The 16,677-nt window shown below is 39.6% G+C and overlaps 2 protein-coding genes across 2 annotated transcripts; one reads left to right on the top strand and one right to left on the bottom strand.

Annotated features, from left to right (window-relative positions):
* The first annotated feature begins 8,594 nt into the window (after window positions 1-8,594).
* On the top strand, window positions 8,595-13,548 carry tescb (tescalcin b). Its single transcript, XM_005934688.3, has 8 exons — window positions 8,595-8,878; window positions 9,515-9,584; window positions 9,710-9,790; window positions 9,951-10,090; window positions 10,184-10,245; window positions 10,501-10,608; window positions 10,685-10,732; window positions 11,389-13,548. The coding sequence occupies exons 1-8, from the start codon at window positions 8,815-8,817 to the stop codon at window positions 11,464-11,466; spliced, it is 651 nt and encodes a 216-aa protein (XP_005934750.1). The 5' UTR covers window positions 8,595-8,814; the 3' UTR covers window positions 11,467-13,548.
* Window positions 13,549-14,033: 485 nt separating this feature from the next.
* Window positions 14,034-15,542, bottom strand: m17 (IL-6 subfamily cytokine M17). Its single transcript, XM_005934687.2, has 3 exons — window positions 15,375-15,542; window positions 14,870-15,015; window positions 14,034-14,756 (listed from the first exon to the last, which is right to left on the bottom strand). The coding sequence occupies exons 1-3, from the start codon at window positions 15,427-15,429 to the stop codon at window positions 14,295-14,297; spliced, it is 663 nt and encodes a 220-aa protein (XP_005934749.1). The 5' UTR covers window positions 15,430-15,542; the 3' UTR covers window positions 14,034-14,294.
* Window positions 15,543-16,677: the final 1,135 nt, after the last annotated feature.

The following is a 16,677-nucleotide window of genomic DNA, read 5'->3' as shown; positions in this document are numbered from 1 at the left end:
AAATTAGAAGATTAAAAACATTTATTTAAAAAGTGCAAACAAATGCAAATTAAATGCAAATGTGGGACACTTGGCATTTGTTGACACTTTAATTGCATTTTCTACTTTTTGGAGATGATCTTTCCCTTTGGGTTTTGTTGGAGTGACAGCGAAATATGAAGCTGAATGTGATAAAGGACAGAATTTTTTTCTAATTCTAGACAAGAAAGGAGCAGCTGCCACAAGTGGAGGAGCTCAGGTGAAGTATTGTAGAGTTATGGTACAAAGGATTGTGAGATTGATGATCAGTTAGGGGGCACTGCTGCCAGGCTTTGTATGAGAATGAGGAGGTGAGGTGAGCGCTGAGCTTTAAATGTAATATATGTAATTTATTAGTCGGCTTTCATTCAAATGCTCACCTGTGTTCACAAGCTTTGAAAAGTGACAGTAAGACTGAGATTGCAGATACAACCAGCCGTAATGAGTTTTCTCCACCGGGTGACTGGTTCTCCTCAAAGAGATCTCAGTAGTTCTGCAAAAACCTCAGCGCCAACCCAGTCCTGCTTTGCATTGCGAGGAGCTACACATGAAGGTGGTTCAGGTAACAAATGAAAATGCCAAGTTCGCTTTGGAGGTGTCCTCAGGCATGACCAACTGGGTGGACGACCCAGAACAGACACTTAAGTGCTTGTTTCTTCTCTCTGACCCGAGTAAGATGAGGGAAAAGACCATTTGTGTTCACTTAGAAAGATCCTTTTCAATTTTCTGTTTTAAATTCCTAATTAGCTTCAGTGCTAAGATGGATAAGAAGTTAGATGGATACAATTCCTATTTTAAATCTTTTTGATCAAGAAGTAATGACTTAAACTTTACTGTCAAACTTCTACAACCTTACCGTTGGACAAGTGTGACTTTACTGTCATCTCCGCCCGTCTCTGAACAGCTTGTACTCTGAAATTGATTTCTTTCTGTCTGGAGATCAGAGCATGCCCTGTCCACACCTCTGCAATCCCTGCTCCTTTTCTTTATTGACAAACCAAGGGCAAAAAAGAAAAAAAAAGGTGGTGGGGGGGAGCACATCTCTCTGTCCTTTTATGTGCTATCAATTCCAAAGTAACACAAAAAACAGCCACGAAATTACTTTCCGGCTTTACTGGAAGGAGTAATAAAGCAGCAACAGAAGCATTATCATTCCCACACTGGACACAGAATCTTGGATTTGGTAAAAGAAATGCGATGAATGTTTCCTGCCACAGAAACAGGAGGGTTTTCTGTTAGTATCCTTCTCATGAGATACTTTAATTATTCCTGACTCAATTCACAGCACCCCACCCAACTAGCCCATTTTGATTTTAGAACTGGGTCACCTCCAAAGATATGAAAGTAATTAAAAGGTACCCAAAGAAAGAAAATGCATACACACTCTTGTTTCACATCCATTTAAATTAATGTGCAATGTGCAGCCAGCTTCACACACACACACACACACACACACACACACACACACACACACACACACACACACACACACACATTTATTTATACATATATCAATGTCTTGCACTCAATTACATGAAATTAATTTCTCTTGTTTTAAGGCAACCAAAGATTTCACAAGAATATTTTATGTTTAGTGAGCTTTTGTCTGCACAGGGTGGAAAACGGACCAAGGTCGGAAGGTGACAACAGGGATAAGAGTGTTGTGCTGTGTGGAAAAATCACTCCGCGGGAATTGTTTTGCCTTTCCTTGCTGGTGGGAAATGATCAAAAGCTGTCAAGTAACCAAATAAGATAAATAAATACAAAACATGGATTTGTGATGCTCATTGAACAGCTTGTCATGTTGAATATCTGTGATCAGCAGCAATTGGTAATCGGTTGAGGAGGATGGTTTAATTTCCATTAAAGAGCTGATGATTTTTCTTCATAAGCACCTGTCCAAGTGAGAGGAACAAATAACATATTCCATCAAAACTCGGCTGTACCTGGTTTATTTTGAGGGTTTTGTGTGTGTGTAGGCACCCTGCCAATTTCTTATGAATCTCACGACCGTGACGACGTGTTTGTGTGAATGTCGGGAAGACAGTGTGTTGCACGCGTGTCTGGCGCATGTCTGTTTGGTGAAAGGAAGAGGCAGACAGGTGAGAAGAGAGATGGAAAAAGAGCGAGACATGTCGCATCACCCTCAGGACGTCTCCTCTTTCTGAGCAGCTGTTGTCTGAGAGCTGGAAGCAGCACTGCGGCGCCCTGTCAACTCCTTCTCCCACAGAAGCCCCCGTGCATGCAAAGCAGGAGCAGCCTGCCCTCTCTCCTTGGCCACGCTTTCCCGCCCCTTCCCCCCCGACTTTATTCAAATCAATTTCAAGCCATCAAACGTAGTGTGCTCGGTAATACTTACAAGACACACAAACACAGCAGACAGCAAGTGAGACAATTTTATAGGAAAGAACATTTCAAGGGCAGAGACTGATAAAGAAAAGCAATGTATTGTTTTGTTTGTTCTCCAAACCTGATTGATTGTTCGCTATGAGATGCATCAACTCCCCTGCACAGGGAGAATAAATGAACACATTCATTTATGAACACATTCATTCAAAATGAACACATTCATTTATTCTCTTGGTAAACCCTTAACATCCAATTTTACTCTCAGCTGTCAAACATCACCGATGACTAGAGAATTAAACCTCAGTTTTTTAAGGACTTTATTACTATTCATTGAAACAGGCCATAGCTAAATCAACAGACTTAAAAACTATGGGAATGGTTACTTTTGGGCAAATAACTTCTAACTTCTTCTGGTTATACAGAGAAACTGTTTTCTGCCTACCCTGTTAATACAAGCTGAATTTTATAAGAACAAATAATGATAACCTTCATGTATAGAGCAACTTTTTAACACTACAGTCACACTAGGGGAAACGGTGGTTTGAGACCATGGCTAAACCAAAATTATTGTCACTTTTGTAGAAAAAGAAACTCAGTTAGCTCCGATCTTCAAAAGGGAGTAAGACAGAGTCAGTCTGCTATCAGTTTGTGATTGAGTTTGGTCAAGTTGGCAATTGTGTTCAATTTGTTTGTGATAATACAGGGAAGAACTGTGATAAATCAGCAAAAAAAAATGTCTGAAACAGAAATTCCTCCATAAGTAGTGACACAGCTGCTGTCGGAAGGCAGTTTGGTGGAAAATCGGCAGTATTTGGAGGACTATAAATACCTTGGAGTACACACTGACAATAAACTGGACTGGGCTAAAAACACCACAGCACTTTACAGGAAGGGCCAGAGTCGTCTCTATTTTTTGAGGCAACTGAGGTCCTTCAACATATGCCGGAAAATGCTGAGGATTTTCTATGAGTCTGTTGTGGCCAGTGCGATCCTCTATGCTGTTGCATGCTGGGGGAGCAGGCTGAGGGTCGCAGATGCCAACAGACTCAATAAACTAATCCGTAAGGCCAGCAATGTTGTGGGGATGGAGCTGGACTCCCTCAAGGTGGTGTCGGAGAGGCGGATGCTGTCCAAGATAAAGACAATGTTGGATAACACCTCCCACCCACTCCATGACATGCTGGTCAGTCACAGGAGCTCGTTCAGTGAGAGACTGAGATTACCGAAAAGCACCACTGAACGACACTGGAAATCTTTCCTGCCTGTGGCCATCTCCCTGTACAACGCATCCACTTAACACACTGTTTGCTGCTATAACTACACATGTTTCTTTTTCAGCTATTTATTTATGAGTGACTTATGTATGTATATATATGTATATATTGTACTATTCTTAGTTAGTGTATTGTCTGTCTTGTCTTAATGTTGGTTTATAATGGAGTACTGTAACAAAAAATAATTTCCCCCAGGGATCAATAAAGTATTCTGATTCTGATTCTGATTTGGCAACCTTGTTTTTATGCAGCAATATAACCAGAACACAAACATGTGGCAACAAGGTGAGTCGAGTCCCTTATTGTAAAGAGATGCATCACAATCTGTTGGCGTTTATAAGTTAGACACAAATAATTGCTCTGTTAGACCAGAGACTGTTTGGAGACAGGTTGCCCTCCAACCTGTGCAATCACCTTGCGATCAAACTACTGAGCACACAACACCCTACTTGCAATCAGTCCTTGACAGCAAGAAAATCCAGTGTAATCACCTAGAAACCACAGATTTATTTATTTATTTTTACTTTAGTGAGATTGAGCCATAAACCAGAGTAGCAAGTGGCTTCACATACATACAGTCAGCAAATGATCTCCTAGCAACCCCAGACTGATCAATCTGAGCACATTTGTTGTTGTTTGCATTTTATGAATCACACACTTGGCCTTGAGTCCTCTGACAAGGAGCTGATGACATTTTCTAGGATCTGATAAATACCCAGTGTTCATGCTATGGTATCATTCAATCTTTCAATACCTTCAGTAATTTAATAACTTATAGGGGCTTAAAAAATGTAAAAGTTTCCCCACTGTGAAGACACTTGATGACATTTGATGCTGTGAGAAATACAGATGTAGTGAATTTATGAGACCAGTCTGAATAATGTAGAAAAATGAGGACAGAACCACCTCCAGTTTGCATCACTGTCAGAAAACAAGCAAAGACCAATGTGGCACAGAGGCTAGCAGCAAGAAATATCAGAATATTTTTTGTCAGGTAGTTCAGTTGTGTTGCTCTTGTCCATTTGATGCCCATTGATTCACCATCAGCAGTGACAGCTTTTGTTCATGACTCGAGGACGCAACAGTTCACGGCTTGACAGCTGCAAAACAACTTGCTGACACATTAGAGAAAATAAACGGGTAGCCTGTGATTAACAAAGCAGTCAGTGTATTTAATGCAGAGCGAACGACAAGATATGAAGATATGAGTGAGTGAAAAAGCCTCAAATTTACATAAAGAGTAAACGCTGTGTGACATAAATGCACTTAATGCTAAAATACATAAATAAAATCAACCTTTACAGTGATTGGGGGGGGGGACACAATCACAGGAATCAAGAGTTTAGTCCATTGCTAGCAAAAGGCTGCCACCACACGGTGCATGTTAGTACTGCATGTTTTTAATCAACAGCTTGTCATGATGATGTGAAAATGAACGTTTTTTTTCTATCAAAGCAGATACATTATAAATCTAGCGTGCCAGAAACCAGATGTATGAGTGCATTTTTCCACTGTACTGCATTGTTTTCACAACACACTTCCATGAAACAAAACAAAAGACTTCTGTTTCTTCACAGTTACTGACTGAGCCCTTCAAGATCATGTGGGTTATGGAACGATATGCCCTTGTAATAACCTGGAACTCCTCCCAGCTTCTTATGAAGGATGCATAAATAAGACTCCCTACATGTCTGAGCATGAGTTCACACTCTTCTAATGACTCACACAGGGCAGGAAATCATTGCTGATTGTGGTTAGCAACATTCAAACATGACCGCAGACAGGAAGATCACACAGCAGCTGTTTTGCCAGATAGGAGTGGCTCGATCCACGACATTCTTGCGTAGCATGCTACTAACAGTACTATAGACATGCAATGCAGTAAGTATACAGTCATGTTTGTTTCTGTTTCAGGTGTTGTTCAAAGAAACCATTAGAAGTGTTGGAGGGAGTCTTTTGGATCTGACAGTGGATGCAGATTATCAGCTCTTTCGTTGTTATCAAAGTTGGCTCATCACATGTGGCGATCACCACTCTGCTCTGAATTCAAACTGTGAACATATTTCAACCAGGCTAGAACTGATGCAGGACGCAACAGTTTTAAACAGAAGCCACACCTCAAAGTTCATTTAGCAACTTTTCTGTGGTTTTCGGTCTTCTCAGGATCAAGAGTCAACTCTGGGTATCAGGTTTTTGTAACAACATCGACAAGAAAGTCCTTAAAGAGCAAAAGAAAAAAACCCAAAACTGTTTGGGAATCATTCTGGTTCTATTTAAAAAGTGTAATGTGAAATATAAATGAAGGCTACGGTACTAGTGTTAAATTGAGAGGTTGTTCTGGTCCTTTTAAGTCAACATGACTAGACAGTTACAAGAAACTGGAAAAAGACGTGACCGCTGTAAACATGTAACACATATTTCTACAGGTCAGCCTGACATGTATTCATTGTTGACGAGTAATTAACTACATGTGCTTAAATCAGTTTGGCAGTAACTTACTGTCAGGTAAACTATGTTTATGTCTGTGAAGTGTTTCAAGTAATTGAGTTACTTTACAGAGCTACAGAAACTGACTGAACCAAAATGATATGACCCCGTAAATGCATTATGACATTGTGAAAAGCACAGATGATTTTTTTTTCTTTGAGACCAGTTCAGATCTCAGGAGTCTTCCAAGAATCTGTCTCTTCCTCTTGTACTGTTCTGACCATCTCTCTCACGCACACTCTGGAAACAAACAAACTTAAAGTAGATCCTGTGTCAAAGGATCAATTTGTATATATGAGTTTTTGAGTCATTTCTGCAAATATGGTATTTCTGTCTAATTTATGCTCAAGATTTGTTAATCTCAAACAAGCGATAACACATATTTGGGTCAGGGTTAAAAACAAAATTGCACTGATGATGTAGAGGTCTCCAAAACTCATGAATAAAATATGATACACTTGGCGTTTCAGTGTTAACTAACTAGCTGCTTACCTGAATAAAAATTCTGCTTTTGAGACAATTTCGGAAGACTAATCTTTATTAAATAACAAGCTAGAGTTGAATATTCTGCTTCTGAAGAAATCCTGTCTTCGTAACTGCTTTAGCAACTAAACTCTGACGCAGTGTTCAGTGAACATTCAGTTAAAAACAAGATCTTTTGTCTATTTTTGTTATGAGATCACGAGTTGCTCATTAAAACCTTCTGAAACTGTATTAGGTGTGTCCTGCCTCTGACTCCTTTTCATGAACTGTGACAGACACTAACTGTTCAGAGAAGTTGGACCATGTTATTTAAGAAGCTGAGCAACCCCAGTTGGTGTAATGTCCCTGCATAGACCTTGATATTCCTCCCACCAATCCTTTGAATAGCGTTTTGTATGAACATGAGGGGAATTCCAGTAGAAAAATCACCTGATGTTGGATTTTCGTGACCGCTTCTCCTGGTCACGGTTGTGGGGAGCTGGAGCCTATCCCAGCTGTCACAGGTCTACACACTGTGCACAATTATTAGACAAGTGAGTATTTTGCACATATCTTTTGACAATTTTTATGCATATTTTCATACTCTAAGCTTTCATACTCTAAACATGAACACTTATTAGATTTAAGCACATCAGGTGATGTGTGTTTGTGCAATGACGGAGAGTACTGCCTAAGGAGACAACACCTCATATCAAGGGGTGCATAATTATTAGGTGGCTTCTTTTTCTCAGACAAAATGGACTTTAAAAAAAGAAAAGAGGAAGATTTAACTGACAGTAAAATGGCAAAAAATGTCAGAAGTCTTTTAGAAGGATGCAGCACTCCTGAAAGTGCAAAGATATTGGGGTGCGATGACAGAACCATCAAACATTTTGGTGCAAACAGTCAACAGAATTGCAAGAAACACCCAAGTTTTGAGAACAATCAAACGTGAAGCTATCATATTCCAGAATTAGACCCTACCTGGAGTGGTAGATTCAGTGCTCACAGATATGGCCAAGACAAGGAAGGCTAAAACACAATCACCACTGAACAAGACACAAGGAACACAGCACATGGCTCTAAACAGTGTCTGGGAGGCTGTTGCTGCTGTGGCACAAAAAGGTTGATTTTCAATAGATGGACTTATCAGTTTGTTGATCTATCATATCATTCTTCTTCTTCTTATTATTATTATTATTATTTTATTTATTTATTTATTTATTTATTTATTTATTTATTTATTTATTTATTTATTTATTTGCATTTTTGGGTTTATTATAGCGAAGAAGACATGTAGCAAAGGGCCACTGCTTTCTGGCCATGTGGCATGTGGTCGCCTGCCCACCCACAAATAATTTACATTATTTGTAAATTTAGAGTTGTTTGTTTTTATTATTCTCACTTTAACTAATGAAAATAAACAACTGAGATGGGGTATCCATGTTGGATTTTAATTAACATTTTGAAATGACCAAATGAAATGCAGATGTTCAGAGTAAAGTTAATCCTCAGAAATACAGCTTGCCTAATAATTGTGCACACAGCCATTTACTCCCAGTTTGAAGTAGGTTATTTTAAACTTTTTCCTGAAAGTAACTTAAAGCAGATTTCTCTCTAGAGCTGATTAACTCAGGTTCCTAAAGTGGGATGTTGCTGGTAGTTTAACACAATAAATGTTATGCTCATGATTATGGAAATATTTAAAATTAGGCTGGGTGTGCAACTATGTTCTGAAGGCTGCTCTGGTTGCAACAGGTGGGTTTATACATGTGGATCCATCCACCTGTGCAAAGGGCAGATGTACAGTAGTATTCAAAAGTAAAGAAAGCCTGTCTGGAAATACATTTAAAAAATCGTTACAGTATGTGAAGGCTACTTGTCTATTTTTTTTCTTACTCTGCACATGGCAAACCCTCACACGCGGCCTCTGAATATGTAAAACTGGTTATTTAAAGTGCACCCTGTTGTTCCTAAGAGTGTGTCGTCATCGAGACGATCGTTGCGGAAGTGGCATGCGCTGTTTGCAGAGGATGAAACCTGCTTGGCGAGCACGCAGGGGGGAAAGAGCCGTCAGATGAGCAGGCTCTGTCACAGAAACACACAGGTGGATATGGATCATCTGGAAGCACGAAATCCGCTTTGAATCACTCTTGAGTTCATGTGAGACTCCTCTGTGCTCCCTTTAAGAGCGGGCTGACCAGGGAAGATCTTTTTTGGAGCAATGGGTGCACTACAGTCCTCACCTGGACGGCCAGAATATAGTGATCTGGCGGAAAAGACGGGCTGTGAGTAGTCATCACCGGGCTGTTGTTTGCATTACTTGAAAATGCTTCATTTTCAATCAGACGTGTAGAATCAGCCTGCGTAAAAAAATGCAAAACAAAAACAGGAACTCACTGCGGCGGAAATAACATTTTAATTAATTCTTACTTTAAGGCAGTCTTAAAGGGGAAATACGTCCATGTCAACGTAATGCTCAACATTTGGTGTTTCCATTCAGTTACCTGTTAGTCATCACTGTGTATAAGATAAACCAGTAGTTGTGGTGCATTACAGATGAATAATTTAAAGTGCAAGTGAATGGAAGTGGAACTTTACCCGGTTTGCAAAGAGAGGTGTTGTTAATAATAGATCGGACTCTATTGAAAGCTTTGACAGCAGCCATTTACAGTAAACACCCAAAAGCTGAAACTCCAGTTTTCTACTTTTCTAAATGACCTTATGGTTTCACCTGTATGTTCTAAACAGGTGAGTGTGAGAGATGAGAGGCAAACCAGACTGTTTTACATGAAACGTGAATATCCAAATTAGCTGCCTTGAAAGCTGAAAGTGGACAGCGGAACTGGCATTTTAGTGGAACTTAATCTTGGTGTGCAATCTTTACAGGTAGTTTGTCCTAAAGTTTCCGTCTTATTTCTCAGTTTCATTTGAACAGATTGGAGTTCTGCATAAAAGATTTAAGCAGCTGAGTCACAATGAAGAGACTCTACGGTAAGCTGATATTTCATTTGTTCTTGAAACAAATATTCTTTGGAGCGGGAAACCTGCTCTACAGGATTCTACGATTGTGTCTCTTATGAATGAGCTACTCCTGAAAGTCTATTTTAAACCCTCAGGAGAGATAATTTCAATGAAATCAACGACCTAGCGTTAAATCCCATCCGCACACAGATCATAGAGGCGTTTTTTGACAGAAGGTACAGTAATTAACCATTGCCTTTAATCATTTTACTAGTATTTTTCAAAATCATAAACAATTCTTACATTTAGGATGAAAAATGATGGAAGAAATTGTAGATTTAATGTATCAGTTGTTGTCAGTGCATTTGAGAGCATCTGATTTGCTGTTTTCTTCAGAAACTTCCATCAGAATGGCGAGGGAAAAGTTCAGGAGATTGGCTTTGAAGAGTTCGTGGTGGTCATGTCCCATTTTAGGCCGCCATCGGCGCACATGACAGAAGAGCAGCGTGGAAAGACCAGGAGAGAGAAACTGAGATGTACGTCTCAGTATAGATCGCATGAACTCGACTGCTTGACTTTTACCTGAAGATGACACAAAGTCAAACCTGCGTTTGTTTGTTTTTCTGCAGTTTTATTCAACATGCACGATACAGACAACGATGGGATAATAACTCTAGAGGAATACAGACATGTAAGCTCGGGGGAAGAAATGATCGTGCACAGTCACCTTAAGTTTATGATCATTCTCAACTGAGTTTTTAAGCTGTTTAAAAATACTGACTGTAAAAGTAAATTATCTTTGTGTTTTACATGTAACTCTAGTGCTGGGGTTATTAGCTCAATTTCCTCCAACGCAACTGATTGGCTGCCAGTAACAGACAGGATGATGCGATTACAGCATTACAGAAGTGATATCGTACTTCAGCTGTTGTTCACATCTGTTCAGGTGGTGGAGGAGCTGTTATCTCGGAGTGGGACACTGGAGAAGGAAACAGCCAAATGCATTGCTGATGCAGCCATGTTGGAGGTGGCCAGTATTTCAGTGGGTCACATGGTATGTAAGCTAAAGCATCTCAAGATAACATTAAGGTGTCTGGATAAAGTCAACAACTTCACTTTCTGGCACACAGGAGCCTGATGAATTCTATGAGGGCATCACATTTGAGCACTTCCTCAAGGTTTGTACACATAATGCACATTATTAAACAATATGCACTCGTTGGTCACTTTGTTAGGTACACTTTGCTAGTTTTCTGTTTAGTTTGCCTTAAGGATGGCCTTAACTCTTTGTACAGGCCATCTGAGTACAGTGAACTTATTGTCACGTTCAGGAAACCAGTCTGAAAAGAACTGAAAGATGGGTACACCGTGGTAGATATGGTCAGCAACAATACTAAGGGGCTCTGTGGTGCTTAAATGTTACTCAGCTGCGATGAAGGGAACTAAAATGTGCCAAGAAAATACCCACAACAACATTATTCCACCGTCAGAGGCTTGAACTGTCGGTACGAGGCACTTCATGTTATTGATACCAAATTTTGACCTCACCATCTAAATGTCATGGACAAAATCTAGGCTTATCAGACCGGGCGACGCTTTTCCAGTCCTTTGTCTGGTTTTTGGTGAACCCATGCAATCTGTAGACCATATCTACATGCCTAAAAGCACCGAGGTGCTGCCATAGTTATTACGAGCATTTGATCAGGTGTGCCTTAAAAAAGTGGCTGATGAGTATATGTGTACGCTTTAACTTTCTTTTAACTGATCAGTTTGCATTTAAATTGGAAACTGGTACTAAATAACTGAGGTTTGAATGTAAAACTGTGTTTTGCAGTTGCTGGAAAGATTTGAAATTGAATCGAAAATGACCATTCGCTTTTTGAATATGGACACGACAACCTTGTGTAAGTGATGTCGGTATGCTGAACCATGAGCTGCAAAATGACGTTTTCACTGTATTGTCTGTTTAAGTTTATTGCTCGCACTGAATATAAGCCTTATTCATGTTTGAATAACTATGCAAATCCTAAGACTATATATATACACATGCTGGATGTATTTGAAGTAATCTGACTGTTAGCAATACTTGAGATAATTACTACGCACTTCTAGCAGTTGGACAAAGCAATATTAATCAAATATCCAGTGCTAGCTAACCAACAATATGACTCTATGCATGCAAGTATGGATGCTTGATAAACATCTAAAAATGTTATTGCCATAAATCAATAAGTCTCAGTAGTCAGGGATATAAAGATCTGTCTTTAAATGTATCTGGATATGTCTCTATTAAGACAACAGCCTTTTATTAATGTCACAAACATGAACCTTCTTGGTGCATGCTCTTCATGTTGTATTTGCACAATAAATGACCTGATGAAACTGTCCTGACTTCAGTTCATGATGTGGATACTTGATAACAGGAAATGGGAGTGCTGTTCTGCATGAATAAATGCTTCACGGAAGAATCGGTTTAACATTTAAGAAGAAATTCATGATGTGAATTTCATTTAAGTCAAACCCCTTTTCATGTCAATTCTGCTTCGTCATGCAGAGGTCATTACTCCCTTTTATGGTAACTGGCTGTAGAGGGAAACAGTCTGGTTACATTAAATGTTGGAACTAAAGTGATCACAGGATTTCTCAGAAAAGTCAACGTACCCTGAGAATGGATGACTCATAGAAATGGTTTTCATTAATTGCTTTGTCTGTGGTATAGAATTTCCTTCCGATACTTATACTTGGCAACTTCTCTTTAATGATGAAAAGACGTCACAACACAAGGTTAGTCAGAGATCAAAGAGAAACCTTGTTTGGTGTCTGTAAGCTAACGGGCTTCGTGTGAGACTGTGACGTTCTGATGTACAAAAGCATCATTTTACAGCTTTACTCATTAACGAGGAACTTAAAATCGGGGAATAAAATCTTACGTTTGCAATCCTAGAAAGCAAGACTTAAAAAAAAATGGCTGGCAACTTAGGAAAGTGGAACGCATAAAATAGGAAGTCAGATTTTTCCTGGTGGCTGAGTGTTTACAGTATAAACCACATACAATAACCAAAGTATCCCTATTTTAAGTGTGGCTGAAAAATGACCTCTTTTGATTTTTCTCATCCTGTTTTCTCCCCATGTGTCTGTAGCTCTACTGTCACAACACCAAATGGGCTTAAAATATGAAAAATAACTGAAATACCTTTAAAAAAACAACAACCCTAGTTTGTTAACATGAATGGATGTTAGTCTTAGAAATGTTTTTTGCAGTGGTGCATCATGACTTTAAATAATGACTTGAACCCCTGGTCCATACTGCCCCCCACAGGTCAAACCATGTCAAAGCATATAAAATGATCATGGCCATGCACCTGCTTCTCTTGTGGTAACTTGTGTCTTCATCTATAGAAGATGCTTCAGATAATAAAACTTTATCATTACTCGTGTAGATTCACTGATCTGCCACAGAAGCATATGTCACTGTGCAACTTTGGCCTTTAACTTCACAAAGCTGCACTTGTGATGATACTTGTCGCTTCTGTTTGGTGACGTCTAATTTAAGAAGGCTTCGGTGTTTTAGTGGTCCCACATTGTCGTGACCATGTCTGCTGAGCATGACCTGTGTGTCAGTGAAATAACAGACACTACTGATTTCCACCCAGTAGGCAGTAGTCGTGGGTTAATCAGGGGGGGATTCAAGAGATATTTTCGGAACAACTTGACTACAATGTAGACTGGAGAATGACTGTTGCCCTGAGGTACCCTCTGTGTTTGTGCCTTAAATAAGCCAGAGTTATAAGAGGGAACTTGATTCATGACCCAGAGTGAATCCCCCTTCTACTTCCAGTTTCCCGACAGCTTGTGACCTGAGGAAAGTTTAGCTAAGAATTACTTCACTCCAGCATATATCCTTATTGTCACTGTGTACAGAGGTGACATCTCTGGAGAACCTGTTCATTATCTGTGTGGTGTTTTTTTGTTTTTGTTTTTTTTGGGGGGGGGGGTTTACAGAGGGTGTATACTTACACATTTCCTTTTTGTAGCTGCAGTTTCTTCTTTTTAAGGCACACAAGGATACACAGCACACACTATTAATGTAGTGCACAACTATTATCTGAACCACACACACCCACACCTTGTGACTAGCCAGACAGCCCGCCAGTTTCATGAAATCTTTCCTATCTGATGCAGCCTTCTTTTGAACACATGCGTCATTCAGAGTTGATATCACGCAGTCAGCGTCTCAGCAGCTTCCTGATTTTCTTTTAACCCCTCTGGATGGACTGATTCTGTGCAGATCACAAGCTGCAATGTTTTTTGTTTCCATCTTAACTTGTCAGAAGCAAAGGAAGAAGAATTATTATTGTAGAAACATCACTTTATCTTAGATTTTTGCCCTGAAGTAGGCACCAGTATTGTATTAACTCCATGCTTTTTTTTTTCAGATGGTCTCTGACAAAAATGATTAAATGGATGCTGACCACATAGTACAGATGCAAAGTATTCTTTTAATTGGTGTGTGTAGCGCAAATAAGTTTACATCATCAACACAGGATTTTCCCAATGGCATTTTGCAAATTAAATACATATTGCATGGACATAACATTTCCTTAACAGCATGACAATTAACACAAAAGAAAATAAATATTAAATACCATAAATAAGCTTGCATTGACACTCCAGCCACTTTTACACTTACATTTGTTTTTCTCAGGAAACTGACTGTGTAAGGCCACCTTCTGGTCATCTTCAGAATGCATTGATTGGTGTCCTCTTCGTGCACACTTTGCTTTTTAGATTCCTCAGTTCTTTGGAAACGTTTGACATGAAATCCTTGTAGGTCTTCAGGACCACGCAGCCGTACACCTTCTGCTGGAAGACGTTCTGAGCTGGTGGTAGTGTTGTCGGCCCCCCTGCCGGCTCAGGTATGGGCAGGTTTGGGAAGAGGCTCTGATAAAATGTGTTCATGAAACTGGCCAGACTCTCAGTGCGACCCCAGACTCTGGTGAGCTCTTTCAGGAGAGGGCTGCCAGGCGATTGTAAGTCTGTCTGCTGCTTGTATACACGTTTAAAATGTGGGAGGAAAGCTTGGAGATGCGTGTAGATGCTTGCTATCCTTGCTGGGGGATCCAGCCCAGAGATGTTGGGATCAGGGATGTCGTTCACCGACACCTTGCAGAAGAGCTCTGACATTTCCCCTTGAGCGGCTTTCTGCAAACAAGGGGAAAAAGGAAAGGAATCAGCCTACATAGCTTATAAGTGCACAAGTATATCTGCCAGTATACTGGTAAAGTAGAGCAGTTTTGTGCCTGTAGTCTACTCACATATGTCTTGATTAGGTCACCAGATTCCTTGTGTACAATTCTGGTGATCTTGTACTGCTGCAGGAGATTCCCACACTGCTGATTCGTGCTTAATGCCACAGTTTTTGTTGAATCAACAGTCATAAGCAGCAAGAGAGACAGTAATGCTGAGGAGAAATGAGCTAGTCAGTTATGGTTATCCTTCATCACATTGGTGGGTTTAAGGGGATCTTTGTATAAAAACCAAAAAAGAGATTTTTTATTTTTTTATTTTTTTTGTACACCAAATATGTGGCAAGTAAAAGCTTACGGTGCCATTTCCAGTATTTTATGTAGCATTATGTTAAGAAACTAATAAGCATTGTAATTTCCTTTACTGACGCAGAAAACGACAAACTGCTCTTAGTTTCACAACAGCTGTAAATCGCTAAAAATAACCACATCCCTATTGGCAAGAAAAGATGCAAAAGTGTTCAGTGCTTTATATTTAAAGCACAAAAAGGAGACAAAAAACTATAAAACTTACTTGCTGCTGTTTCCATGAACTGCTGAAAATGCATATTCTTTACATGACCATTCATTCTCCTCTCGGTATCACAAGCAAATTGTGCGGACTTGTCATAATCACACTGCTTTAAAACTTTTTAAAGACAGAAACCGCACATTTGTCAGAGGAGGAAATGACGTGCACTTGTGAGGCAACCAAATTTCCCAGAATTTCCTCCTTTCGTTCACATGTGCATTTTTTTTTTTTTTTTTATGCCTATAACAAGCAAAGTGGGCAATGTATCTAAATGCCTGCTCCCTTAATAGGCATGTTGGGGCATTGTCTGCTCGTTAGGACATGTATGGACATAGGGTTGTGGCATTTAAAATAGGACTTCCTTTTTTGTGCATGGAAAATAAACACTTATATTTATATATTTCAAGAAAACTGAAAGAGTAACCTGCAGAATTTAGAAAACAGTGTCATACATGAATGAAAATCGTATCAGGACTGAGGTCAACCTACACTTTTCACACATGCTCACCAAATTGCTTCCTACCACTCTTTAAATGGCAAGGGTGAGAAACTTGTTGGTGCGTGGAGGTAAAAGTGAGCTCATCACTGTCTGTGCAAAGCTGGGTGTTGATAATTTTTTTTGTTTGTTTGTTTGTTTTATAGATCTGAAAAGAAACTTAACGTTTCTTATTTTCTATGTATAGGCATTCACGCAGGAGGAGTCTGATATTACTCAGGATCTTTCAGTTTGTGTTTAGCTTTCAGTGGCTTCGCTGGCGCAGGCATGACCCCAATGATTCAAAAACAAAACCACATGACTAAAGTGTCCTGCTGCTACCTGGCAAAGTTCACTCTGACATAACCAACAAATTCTAAGGTAAGTGCTGAGGAAATGTTATTTTTGTTTGGACCACAAATGTGAGGGGGGATTTTGAAAGCTGTTTCATATTGGGGTTTTTTTTCTACCTTCTGTTAAATTTGGTAAATGGTTCTCCTGAATTTCATCTCTTACTCCTAAATCTCCTCCTAAGACCACGTGTCTTTTTGCAACAATGTTTTCAAGCGGGTGTTTGCACAGGAAGCCGGCAGGGTCACAGGAAACAGGTCACATTTCTCAATCACAAATTTTCTGAGTGCGTAAAAGGACTGGGCCTGCTTAGGTAAAGCATGCGATCTGTTGCATGGGCTGACTTTAACACTGGATGATCTCACTGTGACATGCTAGTGTGGCGTGTCTTCCAGAGATTTATGAGTAAACATTAGACATCTCACAGGATGGGAAAATATGAAAATAACATAAACTGGGCTTTTTTTGTTTTTGTTGTTG

Source organism: Haplochromis burtoni, unplaced genomic scaffold (genome assembly GCF_018398535.1).
Source record: "Haplochromis burtoni strain Fernald_Lab_line unplaced genomic scaffold, NCSU_Asbu1 Contig_182, whole genome shotgun sequence".
In the NCBI taxonomy this organism is placed as follows: domain Eukaryota; kingdom Metazoa; phylum Chordata; class Actinopteri; order Cichliformes; family Cichlidae; genus Haplochromis; species Haplochromis burtoni.
This window is presented reverse-complemented; position numbering and strand designations above follow the sequence as displayed.

Coding starts and splice junctions, on each gene's coding strand:
- tescb (XM_005934688.3), top strand. CDS start 8,815: ATGGGTGCACTACAGTCCTCACCTGGACGGCCAGAATATAGTGATCTG. Junction 10,246..10,500: donor CTCTAGAGGAATACAGACAT/GTAAGCTCGGGG, acceptor ACATCTGTTCAG/GTGGTGGAGGAGCTGTTATC. Junction 10,733..11,388: donor CATTTGAGCACTTCCTCAAG/GTTTGTACACAT, acceptor TGTGTTTTGCAG/TTGCTGGAAAGATTTGAAAT.
- m17 (XM_005934687.2), bottom strand. CDS start 15,429: ATGAATGGTCATGTAAAGAATATGCATTTTCAGCAGTTCATGGAAACA. Junction 15,016..15,374: donor GTTCATGGAAACAGCAGCAA/GTAAGTTTTATA, acceptor ATTTCTCCTCAG/CATTACTGTCTCTCTTGCTG. Junction 14,757..14,869: donor GTGACCTAATCAAGACATAT/GTGAGTAGACTA, acceptor CCTTGTTTGCAG/AAAGCCGCTCAAGGGGAAAT.